Raw genomic sequence first — 16992 nt, 5'->3', positions numbered from 1 at the left:
AACCATAAAACTCCTAAAAGAAAGTCTTGGTAATAATGATATTTTGGATTTTGATACCAAAAGCAAACATAAATAAGTGGGACTACATCAAACCAAAAAGCTTTTGTACAGCAAAGGAAACAATTAACATAATGAAAATCCAATCTCTGAAAAAGAGAAAATATTTGCAAGTTTCATATCTGATAAGAGGTTAATATCTAAAATGAATAAAGAACTCATACAACTCAATAGCAAAAAAAAAAATGATGAAAAAAGGGGCAGGGGATCTGAACAGACATTTTTTGAAAGAAGACATACAGATGGACAATAGGTACATGAAAAGGTGCTCAACATCTCTAACCATCAGGGATCTACAAATCAAAACTACAATGAGATATCACTTTACACCTGTTAGAATGGCTATTATCAAAAAGACAAAGAATAACAAATGCTGCTGAGGATGTGAAGTAAAGGGGACCCTTATGCACTGTTTGTGGGAATGGAAATTGGTGCAGCCACTCTGGAAAACAGTCTGGAGGTTGCTCAGAAAGTTAATACAACTATCATATGATGCATCAATTCCACTTCTGGGTGTTTATCTCAAGGAAACAAACACACTATCTTGAAAAAATGTATTCACCCCTATGTTCATTGAAGCTATTTATAGCAATCTAAGTATCCTTCAATGGATGAATGGATAAAGAAAATGTGATATATATAGTGATAATGGATGATAAAGGATACTAGAGTAATGGTTTTACTACATATACAAATAACAAATATTGTGTTGTACACTAGAAACTAATGTTATATGTCAATTATATGTCAATTATAAGAGTACTCATGCTTGGAAGTCTTGAAATTTTGTCACATCAGACTATCTATCATTATATTAATAGTCCTGAACTGTTGATGAGTATTACAGATACCATCCAAATACTTTCATTATGTTTTCAATAATAGCCAACTACAAGGAAAGATATACTAGCTTTAAAAAGCATTATGTCCTCCTGTTCCCAGTTGCTATAAAGAATAAGGACAGAAAGTAAAAAAGTATGGCCATAAATTCATTGGATTGTGAAAAAGGTCAGTGAGGACAAAGTGAACTCATTCAGTTGATATACTGCTAACCACAGCAAATCTTGATATTGCCATACTGCAAGACAATGGTAAGACATGTACTTAAGGAACCCAAATATTGTCATATTCTAAATATAATTATATATTTAGGAATCTATAGTGAGGGAACAATCCAAAAGTAGTAACAACAATCATGAAAACTCTGTACCATATTCACTGGTTTGGTTTGTTTTGTTTTGTTTTGTAAGAAAAACAATTGGAAGCAACCTAAACGTCCAGTAATATAAGAATGACTAAGTAATTATAATATTTTCATTGGGTAGAATATTATGGAGCTATTAAAATGGTCATTATAAAGATTATGCAACAACGTCAAAAGTAAAGTAGAATCTTAACTGAAAAAAAGATACAGTATTATAGGCACACTATGATTATAACTATGCAAAAGAAAATGAAAAAAGTCCATAGAATTGCAAGTGGTGCTGGTAGGAGTTGCCTTTTGGAACCTCTTATTTTCTTAGAAGTATTCATATCATTTGAGTAATTCAACTTCTGGAAATATACTTTAAGAAAATTATCCAAAATGAGAAAAGAATAAGGTGAGGACTAGGGAGAAGAATTTTTTAATACCTCTCTGCAGCTTTTTTAACTCATAAAGAACTGAAAACAGCCTAGATGTGTCAGAAGAATGAGATGGTCAAATAAATTAGAGTTTATATGTCTGCAGAATGTTATATAGCAATTAAGAATAAAAGAAATTGGGGCTCCTGTGTGGCTCAGTCGGTTGAGCACCCAACTCTTGATTTCAGGTAAGGTCATGATCCCAGGGTTGTGAGATTGAACCCATGTGCTGGGCTTTGCACTGAGTATGGAGTCTGCCTGGGATTCTCTCTCTTTCTCCCTCTGCCCCTCTCCCCTGCTTGAACCCTCTCTCTCTCTCTCTAAAATAAAATTTTAAAAAATGGAAAAAAAATGAGTGAAAGAAATCAGTGACAAAGAAATTCATAAATGTAAAGAAAAGGCAGTATTCATTCTAAAAGCAATATAAAAATAATATTAGCTATATGATTTATAAGTATATGTAGATAAAAATATACCAAAAATTTAACAGTATATTTGCTAGAAATACATCAAAAAATTAATAGTAATTAATAGTAGTTATATAAAAGAAAATTATTGATGCTTTTCATCTTTCTTACGTTTTTCTATATTTCCAATTTGTATATGATAAACTTAGTACTGCATATTACTTTGATAATCAGAAAAAAATTGTGAAAGCCTAGATAGGAGAAAAATAAAATATCCATTTTGGCACTGTATAAGGGTGGTTGATTAAGGGTTCTGTGCTTGTTTTTCTAGTTGCCACATCTTGTAATATAGTTATGCTAAATTTGTAATTTCAAAAAATATAATATTTAACAAGGTAATCCACGCTACATCTTATTTTCCTTCTTGTAAGACACGATATTAACAACAACACTTTACACTTATGTAAGGATTTGCAAAGTATCTCACTTGTGTTACTTTGTTTGATTCTCACACCTGTGTAAAGTAGAAAGTGTTATCATGCTATAGTTGCAAAAATTGACTCAGAGATTAAATGAGGTCCTTCAAGTTTTGTGGCAGATTATTAACAGAACCAGTGTTGGCTCCAGTTGGTTACGCTTCCAAATGCTCTCGCAGTTTCCATGGAATCATTTTCACAATTCTCATCAGGAAGGATAAAGCCCTATGCCACTGCAAAAAATGCTATAAACAGTTAAGACATTTACTGGAAGAGAGTGACTTTGATTTGCTTTATACCTATTCTCTCCACTGTCCTCACAATGATTAATTTTTTTAGAAGTCAGGCTTTGATGTTTTGGTTAGTACCTTTCCAACACTTTCTCCAATCCCTTGATATTCGCAACTAATTAAGCAGTGATGTAGACTGTGCATGAAGTACTTTTTAATTAGCCACAGTGATTTGCAAATTATTCAGCCTGGGCTCAGGACCCTTAATATTCAAACTGAAAATCTAGTGCATGTAAACTCTTTATTTAAATAGTGACATCTGAGATTAAGCTCAATAAAGGTTTCTATGGAAATGAACTGCAATATCAAAACTTTCCAAAACATTGAAATGACCCAATTAGAAGAGGTAAAAATAAGTTATAGAAAGAGTAGCTATCAATAGAATGGAAGGGTTCATTTCACTTCTGCACATTAATTTTCATAAATGTGTCTGCATATTCATTAGAAGACTATGCAATTCACTTGCTATTCAAGGATCTCAACTAGATAAGAATGATACATGAAGTAAAAGTTTAGTTGTTCATCAATAACATTGAAGCCAATTTCATAGAAATGCAGACATTAAAACTGAAGAGCAAAGTAAATATACATGAATGTATACACACACAGTTAACATAAACACTGCTAAAGAAAAATTAACGATAAAATTCTAGGATTCCCGTAGCAGAAACGATCAATAAAGTTCATGAATTAGTTCCAAATAGAAAAGTTAAATAAGCCTTTGATCTTTCTTAGAACTAAGAACAAAGGGAAATATTTCCTAAGCTTGACTCCAGAATGAAATGCAAACATAAACATGTTTATAAAAGGTTGTAATCACATAAGAAGCTCTTAAAAATAGCTCTGAGCGAAGCAAAATATAAGAACAGTTCATGAATGTGAAATTTTTAAATTTTCTAGTATGAACATTAACCAAGTTCAAATTTTAACCTTGACATTTGCATGCACTATGACAATTGAAAACCCAAAATGGTTTTTAAAACGTACATGGCTGCAGAATTCTAACTTTTGTTTTGAAAGCTTAGGTCACAAGATACTTTCCTGGAAATCCTTATGTAAAGACATCCAAGTAGTAATCTAAATTTTACTAATAGAACACAATGACCAAGTGACATATGTAGTTGCAATCCACTAATAGCCATCTCAAACTTAACCCATCCAAAATCTAGTTCATGATCCTTCTCCCTTTTCCTGTAGTCTTTCCCATCTCAGTCCTGGCAATACCACCTTTAATGCCTGTCCATCATGCTGTGGTATCAACCCAGTATAGACAACTGGCTTTGAATGGCACTGTGGTATACCAAAGGTGATCTATTTTTGCCACATTAAGCAATACTGAAAAAAGACAGGGGACATCAATGTCTCTATGCAGTAATGATAGCACTCATGGAAATTACTGTGTTAAGAAATCTGTTAAGAAGTATGGTAAGTTAGTCATGTTAAGTACAGTAATTCCTGGGGTGGGTGGGAGGTGCGGGTAGGGGGGAGGGCAGAAAAGGACATCCAGTGGAGTTCACCAAGCCCTGAAGACCTGAAACAATATGCTGCCCTTTTCTGGCATGCCTTCAGTGAGCAGTGCATGGGAATTATCTGTCCCACTGGGAAATGTCACTCCTATTTGCAAATGAGGTGCAGAGTTTCTGGCCACCTACGTCCACATACACATACATATATGTTCGTGGTGTGGCCCTGGATGTCATTATCTCACCTTCTCCAGACCTGTATATTGAAGCGAGTCATAAAGAAGAAAAAGGGGTCAAACCAGTGCTGCTTACTTATGTCTGTGGTTAACATTTCCTACACATGCTTGCAATAAAACCTCTTCCCTCTGGCTTGAATAGTAGGTACCTGAATTCTCAGTTTGCTTTTCCTTGACCTACATTATCTCTTCTTACAACCTGCTCCACCAGAGACCAAAGTTGCCTTTCCAGAACATAGAAACATGAATCCTCAGGGTAATACACACACTCTCCTCATTCTAGCTATTTTATAAATTAAGATGGTAATTTAGTCTTTGGAACTCCAGCCTTGATACCTTCTGCTCTCATTCAACAAGTTGCAATGGAGATAGAGTTGTAACTTCTGAGTCAGTATTTTGTGAACACATATTACCTGTGCAGATTCTTTTAAAGTTGGGATTTTCCAGAATGTGTCCTGGTAGGCGGCACTGGAACCGATGTTGCCAGAACTCAGGGAACCAGGGATTCCTCGTATTAGTGTCCAGCCTCAGCTTCAGGAAATAATCATCAAATGACCTGACCTCTGGAGATTGCAGCTTTATTGTGATTCCCCCGTTGGCTTCCACCTCATAACCTTCAATGACTTCATCTCTGTCTGCCCATCCATCACTAAAAAAATTCAGGGATTGGGGTAGGGAGAGAGAAAGACAAAGGTCTCACAAATAGAGCTCAGCGTTACACGCGAGTGAGGCAATTCAGCAAGGCTGACAGTCTATTTTAAGCCAGAATTGCTACCCATCAATGGCTTTTTTTTTTTTTTGGTGGAGAGTAGTAAATTCTGAAATAATAAAGTCTTGTTTGTTTTTCACAGTAGTGAAAGTGATGATGATAATAATAGTAGCAATGGCAAGAACTAACATTTATTGAGCATTTACTAGTCTTCAGATTCTCTACTATTCACATTTACTGAGTCAGAAGACGTTCAGCAACTAACTGAAGTCCCAGTGGAGCCAGGATATGGATCCAGGCAGTCTGGCTCCCAACCCAGTGCTCTTTAGGCACAAAACCATCAATTGCTGTCCAAATCAGAATAAAATAAAACCCAGGCACTCAAGGCTTTCACAATAAGAGCTCAGCAAGCTTTCAAGGTTTCAACCAAGACCATTATATGAGCTGCATTTATAGGGCAGAAAATTGATTTAGCTCAGAAACATGACAACCACAGATTTGGCTCCTGGACGTTGTTCAAACTTACATTGCCTAGAAGTGATCAGATGCTTCCTCTTCAATGTTTTTTCAAAACAGCAGCATTCAAAGAAAACAATCCCACTCCCCAAAATGAAACTAATCCTCCTGCTCACTAAATGGAAGTTAACTGATGTTTCATCCAGTGGGTTCAAATTTTATTTTAATTTGATCACCTTCTAGAACATTCACATTGGTTATGAGTGATGTAGCTCCGATTTAATTCAAGTATGCATGTGAACCAGGCCAAACCTCATGTGAGTGGCTCTGATTCCTTCCCAAGAAGGTGTCAAAAAAAATTACACTGGATAGAGTTAAACAGGCAAACAAGACTTTATTCAAGTATATTCCAATATACCAAAGACACTGAACTCCCCTCTGCTGAAACAAAAGTTGGGGAGATTTAAGTGCTGGGAGAAGCTAGTGAGCAAGTGCTGGAGGACATTGAGAGGCGCTTGGTCAATGTGATTAGCCATCTGTGTTTTATAATTGTCGTTTATCTAAGTTAGGTTTCCACCTTTCCACAGAAACTGGGAAACAGAGGTCTGCTATCACTCTTGATGATTACATTTCAAAGGATGGCTTCCAGGTACCTGAGAAAGAAATTTCTCTGCTGTAAAACTAGCAAGAGTGTAGGAGAAAATGTACACCTCCAAGAGACAAAGAATTTATAATGCTGATTTTTATTTGTTTTATTTTTTCTTTAGAGAGGGAGAGAGAGAACATGTGCATGGGCAGGGAGGGAGAGAGAGAGAGAGAGAAAGAGAGAGAGAGAGAATCCTGAGCAGGCTCCATGCTCAGTGCAGAGCCCAAGACACGGGGCTCCATCCCATGACCCTGGGATCATGACCTGAGCTGAAATCAAGAGCTTGATGTTCAACTGACTGAGCCACCCAGGTGTTCCTAACAGCATTTTTTAAATTAAATGCTCGAAGGAAAGGGAAGTCAAGGGGCCCATAGTCAGGAAGAAATTTGTCTAAAGCTGAGTCAAACTAAAGAGAATGTTAATTTTCTCCCTTGGTCAAGAGGTGGATTTATTTACACCCACGGAGTCGCTCCCTGCAGTTTCTGGAACATAACTTACTGTTCGGTCTCTGACAGAGAAAGTGTTTTATCACTTGCTTCTCACAGAGCAGGGATCCGGGCCAAATATAAAAGACTGACCATCGCTTACCCCTTGTTACCTGAGATCAGTTGGGATAAATGTGTCCTCCACTAAGCTGAGTTCATTGGTGCAGTTCTATTTCAGAATCTTCCCAGTGAACCACACAGGAGCTGTATTTTCAATAGACCAGGGGTTGTAGAAGGTATAGCTGACTGAACATGATCCAGAGCTAAAGAGACCTTGAAGTATAGTGTAGTCTAACCAGCCAGACCAGAGAATGTCTACATGCTTTTTCTGAATCCATTAGGATAGATATTTTACAATTTTGAACAGATCTTTCCTTTCCTTTTCCCCTCCACCTCTCATTTCCTCCCTCCCTCCCTCTCTTCCTTCCTTCCTTCTGCATTTACCTAGATGCTCTCTTATGCTCAAGATTCAATTGAGAATAAGACACACTATCCTCTGCCCCTAGTGTTACAGACTTGTGGGGGAAACAAACATTAAACAAGAATTACAAACACTATAAAGGTAAGGAAGGAAAAGCAACCAGTACTATGAGGAGAAGAGTTTGGGGATTTAACTCAGTCAAGTGTGTACATAGGTATATAAGTGTGGGTGGGGAGAAAGTGATTAAGGATGACTAAGAAAGTTATGTCTGAGCTGAGACCCAAAGGATGTGTGGACATTAGTCAGATGAAAAGATGGAGAGGAATTGGTATAGAAGGTTCCTGGTAGGTTATCTAATACACAGGAAAGAGCATGGCCATTCAAAGAATTTGGAGAGTCCATATGGCTGGAGCATAGAGGAAAGTGTGGCAGGAAGTATGGGCATAAATCCCAGTTTAGAAGCTGTTAGCCTTAGGACTGCAGGAAGTCCTCAAAGTGTTGTAAGCCTATTACATAATAAGGCCATTGAGCTCTGCTCCCTGGTGGTGAATGACCTGAGTCTTTCTAACAAGTCTGGCTTTACTCACCATCACTGGATATGACGGTCAGTCAAACTGATATTAAAAAAGAAGATAGACTCATGTAATTTTCTCTATGCTCAGTTTGCTTAGAAAACTTTGAACTAATTTAATTATTTCAATTTATTCATATTATATCATAACTACGTGTATAGCAATTTGAAGACCTGAACTATGGGGTCAAGGGTAAAAATAAAATCCACCAGACTTTCAAGAAATTCTGCTTATGACTATATATTTAAAATCAAAATGACTTACAAAGAAAAAAGTTACTTTTGACATAAAATTTAAGCTTGAGGTGTGTTACTCCCCAGGATTCCATATTATGTGAGACTTTTCTGTGTGTGTAGATATAGTCTGAACAAGAAACCCACAATTTTTTTAAGTGTATGAAATGAACCTTCTATGCTGTTTATTTGTATTTCTTTTTTTAAAAAATCATCCCCAGTTTATAAAAGCAAGTATCATGTGTCAGTGCTAAAAGCAGAGAAAGTGTGACCTCCTGTCCTTTTGCCCTCCAACACAGAGGAGCACATCATGGGAGTAAATCATTGTCTATGAATATACACAATTTGAAGTCGTATGTTTTAGTGGGGTAGAGTCGTATGTTTTAGTGGGGTAGATCCCCCTTGCCTTTGGCTAAAGCCCTTCCCCCTCACTATAGATGACCTCATTCCAAAATTAGAGTTGGGGTCAAATCCAAGAAATCATGAAATCACGGAGAACCAGGATGTGACCGAAAAAAGTATTCAGCTAGGATTAGTTGCTGAATACTTTTGAAATGTTAATTGTTAGAGGTTTGTAGGAGATATTAAATCTATCACAGATAAGGTTAGGGAATGCTAACAAAAAGTTGCTGAAAAACATCCGTAAAGCACCTGTTTTGTTTTTTTTTTATGTACTTAAATCATCTTGTCTACTTGCCAAATAGTATCCACAGAGAATTTTCAAGAATTTTTGCTGCTTAGTTGTGTTGGGATTTTTTTACAATGATATTGTTTTGGTGGATTCTCCGTGAAGCACACTGGAAAACAGGGAGGCAGCAGCTCTCCTTCAACCTGGTTTGGGGGTTTACTCTTGTCGTTGTTGTTGACAGTGGTGGTGGTAGTGTGGACTCTGTGACCAGAAATGACCTGCAGGCACCTGCTCAGCCCAGGTGTCTGCAGTGACTCCCACTGTGCTGCATGCTGAACTCCACGAGGCATATTCACAGCCTCCAGCAGCTTCTGCTGCCCCATCTGCTTCCTGGTGATGAGCTCCTTTTCCTATCTGGGCTCTGAAAATAAAACTGCATAATATGGACAAACAGGGCAAACATTTAACAGAAAGCTACAAAATACAAGAATCCTTGTTCCTTATCCCCCTCAATGTTTTTACACAGCAGCTCTTTCACAAGCCTGTTCTCTTACCCAGAATCATTGTTCTAGTCCCTGTGAAATTCCGCAGTCCCAACCCGAAGAATAATATTTATTCCACTGAATAAATTCTGATGGAAACAACAGAAAGGTATCATTTCTAATTCTAGCAATCATAGCTGGGCAGGAGATGTATGAGTGCCACCTTTGCGTTATACAAGTTAAAATCATTTAATAAGAAAATTGATAGTAAAAAAACCAGAAATACAATTGTATTCATTTAAAAATTGTTTAAAAACATTTTATAAAAACATATTTACATTCAATTAAAATAATTACAGTCTAGGGAGTAAAGCGATTTGATTTGTGTGGAGTACAAGTAATTGCATGTACCTAATAATAAAGCTCTAATTCTTTAAAAATATTCCAGAGGGGCGCCTGGGTGGCTCAGTCAGTTAAATATCTGACTCTTGATTTCAGCTCAGGTCATGATCTCCCTGTTCGTGAGTTCGAGCCCTGCATTGGGCTCTGTGTTGACAGGGTGGAGCCTGCTTCAAATTCTCTGCCTCCTTCTCTCTCTGCCCCTCCCCTGCTTTCTTTCTCAAAAATAAACAAATATTTAAAAATATATATGTATTCCAGAGACTAGCATATAACCAAGAAAATTAGAAAGGATAATAAAAATATTTTCAGAAACATATGTAAACAAGCACAAAATTCCATAAATACAGTGCTAACCATACTTATAAAGGTTGAAGAAACGTCATGTAGTTCAGTTTAAATCATGTGATGTCAATTGTGAGAAATTTTATGGCGGCAATGGCAGCTTTTTCAATAAGAACTCAGACTGGCTTTATTCATTCGACATTTATGCGCTAAGAGTCTTGTGTGAGTTAGGCATTTTGCTTACGGCTGCAGATACATTGATAAGCAGTACAGGTGGGGCCCCTGCTCTCCAGACAATCACAGGGGTAGGGAAGACTAGCCACTGAATACACAATCGCCACAGAGAGTTGCAGCAGTGAAAGGAAAGGAAGACGGGCTACAGAAGAATAGAGAAAGAAAAGGGACATGTCAAGGGAGGCTTTGCCCAAGAGGAAGTAACATCTAAGACGAGACTCATAGGATGCATTGAAGCTGCACAGTAAAAAGAGAGATGGAAGAAGAACCAGTTCAAGAGGGGACAAAGCAATGAAGCAGCAAGGCTTTCAGTTTGCTTAAAGTGTGCAAGGTAACGCTTAAGACAAGCCTGTGAGATGTTGAAGAACCTGAACATCCTTTTTCTTTTTAAGATTATTCATTTATTTTGAGGGGGGGAGGGGCAGAGAGAGAGGGAGAGAGAATCCCAAGCAGGCTCTGCTCTGTCAGCGCAGAGCCCGACAGGGAGCTTGATCTCACAAACCGGGAGACCATGACCTAAGCCAAAATCAGGAGTCTGACACTTAACCTACTGAGCCACCCAGGCACCTCTGAACATCCTTGTTAAGGGTTTTGGATTTTATTTTTAAGGTGGTGAGAAATTACGCAGATTTTGAGCAGGGATATGACATGGTTAGGTTTGTCTTAGAAAGGTCATTCTAAAATTACTTAGAGTGTAGTTACTTGTGAACGTTCTTTGTTTCTAGAATTCTCAGACAAAAACTGTGGAAACACGTTGTGGGCATAGGTGCGTGTGCGCACGCACACACACACACGCACACACACACGTACACCTATGCACACATGCACACACACAGGCTAATTACATTATAATGTGAAGGCACAGTGGAGATTTGATGAACCAGGAATGGGGATAGTGGTCCAATTAGTTGCTAGTTAATTTTAAAATTAGTTGCTGCCAACTCACCACAAATATAAAACTGACACAAAATGTAGGTATTCTTTATTTAATTATGTAGGACAGGCACTTAGAGGTCATCAGCCCACTGGAAAACAGAGAGGATGATGAGCTACTTCCCCCTTCGGTTTTCCTGTCCTGCTAGAATTAGAATTCAAACAGAAGCCTCACTTCTAGCCCTATGGTGTTCTGGTAGAAAAGTGACCAAAGTGGAGGAGGGAACGAGATGGTGGCAAAAGGCAAAAGAGGAAAAATGAAGGGAATTCTCAAGAAGTGGAAACTTCACATATGGGAGATCAAGGTCAGATAAGTAATTCTTATTTTACCACATGCTCTTCACCCCGATGCCCCAACTCACCTCTGGCATCCTGAACCTGAAATTATCTGCCAGCTGGAGACTTGTGACTATGTCCTAGCAGAAACGTAGGGCAAAGATGATAAACATTGCACACAACCATGCACGTGTGGGAGCCTTTCCTAAAACTTCTACAAACCAAGCTTTCATGTATCAAAGACAATTTTAATTTATTTATTTTATTTTTTTTATTTCTTTTAACATTTATTTTATTTTTGAGACAGAAAGAGACAGAGCATGAATGGGGGGGAGGGGCAGAGAGAGAAGGAGACACAGAATCGGAAGCAGGCTCCAGGCTCTGAGCCATCAGCCCAGAGCCCGACGCGGGGCTCGAACTCACAGACCGCGAGATTGTGACCTGAGCTGAAGTCGGACGCTTAACCGACTGAGCCACCCAGGCACCCCTATCAAAGACAATTTTAAGCCAGTGTAAAAGAAGGGTGGGTCCATGAGGGGAATTACTGTGGACAAGTGGGTCTTTTTTCTTCCTTCAAGTTCCACTACCAGGGTAGCATCCCATTCTGTCTCTCATTCAACTAATCCCAGGAGACAAAATGAAATAGGAATTGGTTACTGAAACTTTCTAAGCCTCTGTTTCCCCACCTATAAAATGGTGGTGGAAATGGTATCAGCCTCTTTGAATTGCGTGTGAATTAAAATATATGATCCACGTGAAATATGTAGCACAGTCTAGCACATGATAAAATCTTACTAGATGTTAACAGTTCTTTACCATCAGTCTCCTCACAATCCATCCAATGTGTGAGCTCTATCTAGATATGGGAAAGGTTTCTCTACACTGTGAAACACTATTCACAGTATGGTCCAAAGACTGGTGCCAGTTCATAAACTGTTACCACTCAAAGAGAAAGTAAGACAGAGACTGAGACTAAGCATTTAGAAAAATCTATAGCAGTGAGACATTGTTGTAAGATCTAACAACGTGATCTGTGGCCCCCTGTCATTGCATAGGGTGTAAGCACTTTGGTTTACAATTTGTATGGTCAATTGCCTGTAGCTCAAGCTGTATGCATGCCATATGCAGTAGAACCGTGTCATAGTGTGTGGCATTTCATGGTTACTTTGCCAACTGTAACCCAAAATTATATAAATATCCAAGAACATAACAAGCATTTATTTTTATGCACTTATTTTTATAATACTATAAATTTTAATCAAGCTTATTTTATAATCTATCATGTAAGAGTAATTTCTAAATTAGGGAAATACAATTCTCATTATTTACTTTAACTCTAATTATATGGCCACACAGGCTTCACTGGATTTTTTTTTATGAGAAAAGATATACAATCTGCTAAATGTGGTAATAATAGTATTTGAATATGGATAGCAGAAATGATTCCAGAGAAATGAGGGCAAAAGAGTTCTGATGAAATTTACCTGAAAATATGTCCCCTCATATATTGAATTTTGTTTTTATCCCCAATTGATGGTGAGGTGCTGAAGCCATAGTATGTTATTTGTGGAGTTGCTTTACCTGATGAATTTGTGAAATCATCAAAATTTACTAATAATTGATACACAAAACATTAAAAGTTAAATGTACAATCAAATAATTCTTTGAAACAAAAAGTATTAAATTAAAAAGCTGATAGAAGTCTATGTTCAATATTCTAACAAAACATTAGTGTTTCATGGGTTTTAAATAAAGTGGCATTCGGGGTTGCTAAGACTGAAAGACACATACAGTTGCCAAGACATCAGTGAATGACTGCATCAAAGATATTTGCTTAGAAATGTTTGCTGATTCCGGTAAAGAAAGTAGCTCAAATTTTACTTTCTGTGCATCATAGCTCGATGATTTCTGAAACTGCCTAATGATATGGAAAACCAAGGCCCTGCATAAATGAAGCTGGCAAAGCAGTCTTTCATTGCAACTTGAGAAACGTGCAGATAAATTCTTACGTGGCAGTTCTTTTAGCATGTGTGCGATTTGAAAATGATGAAGACTTAGAGGAAGAAAACTCTTCTCTTATTTAAATTCTCTTTTAGTTCCAAAGCTGAGAAGCACAACTACCTCTAGATATGATAGCATTATGAAGAATTACTTTGTCAAAAAATGTGGCTGGCGGCTTATGTTTTGTACAGGAGTAAGTTCTTCTGCTCCAACTGCCATCATCAGGGAAACATCCTGGAGTAGTTACCTAAGTAGCTTGTGAGAGAATGGAAATCGACGCAATAGTTTCTGTTTTGAGAAGGTCTTGGTGAAAAAAAATCAGCTGAAGTAAACACCACTTAGTGACATAATATAAACTTTGTGTTATGTGAGAACCGATGCACTGAAGGTGGCTTTCACTGACCCATCAGAACTGATTGTTAGCATTTTTCCCAAATGCTATGTTCTGTGTCTTAACATTGGCAGATTGAAATTGTTCATGATGGAGATACATACTTCAAGGAAATAGGTAACTGCTATTAACTTAGGGCTTCTGTCTTATTGACACCTCCCCCCCACAGCCAATTGTAATAATACAGAACCTGACCATAAACAGCTATTCTTGGTATTGAGAGGAAAAATTATATCAAGAATGAACTCAAGAAAAACAGAACAGTTTTTCTTCAGGATAAGAAATCAGTTTTGTCTCAATATGTAAACATATCAATAGGAAAGCCTGACTTTCTCTATTGACTGATATCTTTGATATAGTTAATGATCTTTAAATTTCTTGAAAAGAAAGAATCTTTTTTTTTTTTTTTGACAGATAGGAGCTGACGTTTATAAAGGGCAAAATTAAAAGTCAGAAATTTTGAAGAAAAAGGTTTTTTTGTAGATTGCTATGCCACAATTTTAATTTCAAAATAATTGTCAACAAGTAGAGATGATCTCAGTATTATCATCTGCAAAGTTTTGTCAGCAAATGTTTCATGAATTGTTCATGAATTAGATTGCCTTAGTCTCCTTGGGCTGATATAACAACATACTACAGACAGATGGCTTAAACAACAGAAATTTATTTTCTCACAGTCTTGAAGAACAGAGGTCCAAAAGTAAGGTTCAACTGACTCAGTTTCTTGTGAGAGCTCTTTTCCTGGCTTACAGACTATGTCTTCATGTGGCCTTTCCTCAGTGCTTAAATACACACGGTATGAGAAAAACAGAGAGACAACAAGCTCTCTGGTACTTTTTTTCTTACAAGGACACTAATCCTATCGGATAAGGGTCCTATCCTCATGACCTCATTTAACTTTAATTATCTCACTAAAGGCCCTATCTCCCAACACAGTCACATTGGAGATTAGGACTTTAACATATGAATTTTGAGCGAACACAATTCAGTCCACAGCAGATGTAATTTTACTAAATTTGTTACTCATTTTTAAAAAACCCTCATATGAGAAATCAGTGGGCCCAGAATTCTTTTATTTCATCAAAAGATAATTTAAATTGAACTAAAAAGTTATGGAATAAATTATTGGAACTAGCTACTGATTAAAGATGACTTTTGAAAATAGAGCATCACTCACTTTACTTGGGATCAAAAATTTTAAATGAATACCCCAAATTCACTGAAATTGCTGCAAAGTGTTTCTTACATTTCCATCAGCACACCTCTGTGAGGCTGGTTATTCTATTAGGAATGTCATAAAAATTATATAAAGAAGCAGAATACATATGCATAATCCTATGCAAGTATAATAGTTAAACCAAACCATATTAGAGAATTTAATAAAGTCATTATCATATTAAAATTTTAAATATTGATATGCATGGTGTTTGTTAAAAGGGTACATACAGGCATTCAACATAGGAAACCTCTACTTCACTTGTAACTTTTTATTTACAATTATAGAACATCTAAAAGTTAGGAGTATAATAGTAATACTCTCTACTAATCACCTAGGACCACACTTTCAATGAATAATGAGTACTGTTTTAGCAATTCTTTTCTTTGTTTATTTTTACTATATTTACTGAAATGAGATTTTGTGTCTGTTAAATCTAATAATACAACTTTGGGCTTGTATTCTTCATGTCTTTATGCTGTATTTGACTTCCTAGTAATTTTCTTAATTTTATTTTACCAAAGTTTCTAACTAGATTGAAATTAAAAGGAAAGAAGAAGAAGAAGAGGAAGAAGAGGAAGAGGAAGAAGAAGTGGTAGAAGAAGAAGAAGAAGGAGGAGGAGGGGGAGGGGGAGGAGGAGGGGGAGGAGGAGAAAATACAGAAGCACGTTCTAGAAGATAAAGTTGTAAGAAATTGTTAAGGGAAAGACTATGCTGGTTCAACAGTTCAAAAAGGAACTCTTCGAAAACTCCATTTGGAAGCTCATGGTAAATGAAGCCATGACCACCAAGTAGAGACTTTTCATTTTGTTGGGAAGGCTCTGATGGCTTCATTCCTTAGTGCAAAATTTTACAGATTTAAATTACAAATCTCTGCTCTCTGTTTTAAATCCCTGGCTGTTTCATTGCCACTGAACTCTTATTTTTCATGTCTCTATGCCATCCAAGTGAAAGACTGAAGTTTCCCAAATAATTGTTAAGAACCAACTGAGGGGAAGCAAGAGACCCATTAGAAAAACAGTGCAATAAAGAGCCAAAGTGATTCTGATTAAAACATAAATCAGATCCCGGCATTTCTCTGCTTAAAATCCACCAATGCCTTTCCTTCTCACCCAAAGTCTTTTGATGAGCACCTTTAAAGGCTCTACACACTCTGATCCTCATTACCTCCCTCATCTCTGCTATTCTAACCTTTGCTCTGCTCCAGCCACACTGGTCACCCTACTGTTCCTCAGTGAACAAGGATGCCCTGGCCTTAGGATCTTTGTAGTGGCTACTCTCTGCCTGAAATTCTGGAATTCTCTTCACTTGGGTATTTTCATGGCTCACTCTTTCATTTCCTTCATGTCTCTCAAATATCACATTCACAGTGAGGTCTTTCTCTATTTAAAATTGTGTCCCTTCTATTTCTTTTTTCTCATTAAAGCTTATCGCTATCAGGGTACCTGGGTGGCTCAGCTGGTTAAGCATCCTTGATGTCATCTCAGGTCATGATCTCATGGTCTGTAAGATCGAGCCCCAAGTTGGGCTCTGTGATGACTGTGAGTAGCCTGCTTGGTATTATCTCTTTCCCTTTCTCTCTCTGTCCCTCATGTGCTCATGTGGGCATGTTTCTCTCTCTCTCTCTCTTTCTCTCTCTCTCCCACAAAATAATAAATAAACTTAAAAATAAATAAATAAATAAATAAATAAATAACATTGGAAAGCTGCTTTTAAAAAAACTTATCACTATCTGGCATGCCATGTAAATATATTTTCTTTATTCCTCTAGTGAAATGGAAGCTCCATTTCAGAAAGCAGAAAGGTTTTTATCATTTTTGTCCACTTATGTAACCCAAGCAATTATAAGAGTTGTTAGCTCCTAGTAGGTGCTCATTATATATTTGTTAAATGAATTAATGAATTAATGGATAAAAATGTATGAACCAATTTGTATTTAAGAATTCATAGAGAATACTCTAACAGTGATATGTGGGAGGTGGTTCATACCAGCTAGCAAGAATCCATTGTTAGCATCTTTTCCCAGCTCTGTATTGAGTAATTTCATGTCGGAAAGTTGAAACTGGCCATACT

At 37.1% G+C, this 16992-nt stretch overlaps 1 protein-coding gene across 2 annotated transcripts in view; it reads right to left on the bottom strand.

Moving 5' to 3' along the window:
- GRM1 (glutamate metabotropic receptor 1) overlaps window positions 1-16992 on the bottom strand; it is a 429826-nt gene that overhangs the window by 102707 nt on the left and 310127 nt on the right. For both annotated transcript variants that reach the window (XM_047859536.1, XM_047859537.1), the window contains exon 3: window positions 4966-5201. In XM_047859536.1, the coding sequence (XP_047715492.1) occupies window positions 4966-5201 (236 nt within the window). The remainder of the gene's footprint in view (window positions 1-4965; window positions 5202-16992) is intronic.

Source organism: Prionailurus viverrinus, chromosome B2, assembly GCF_022837055.1.
Source record: "Prionailurus viverrinus isolate Anna chromosome B2, UM_Priviv_1.0, whole genome shotgun sequence".
Lineage (NCBI taxonomy): Eukaryota > Metazoa > Chordata > Mammalia > Carnivora > Felidae > Prionailurus > Prionailurus viverrinus.
Note: the sequence above shows the minus strand (reverse complement) of the source record. Positions and strands in the feature narration are given on the sequence as shown.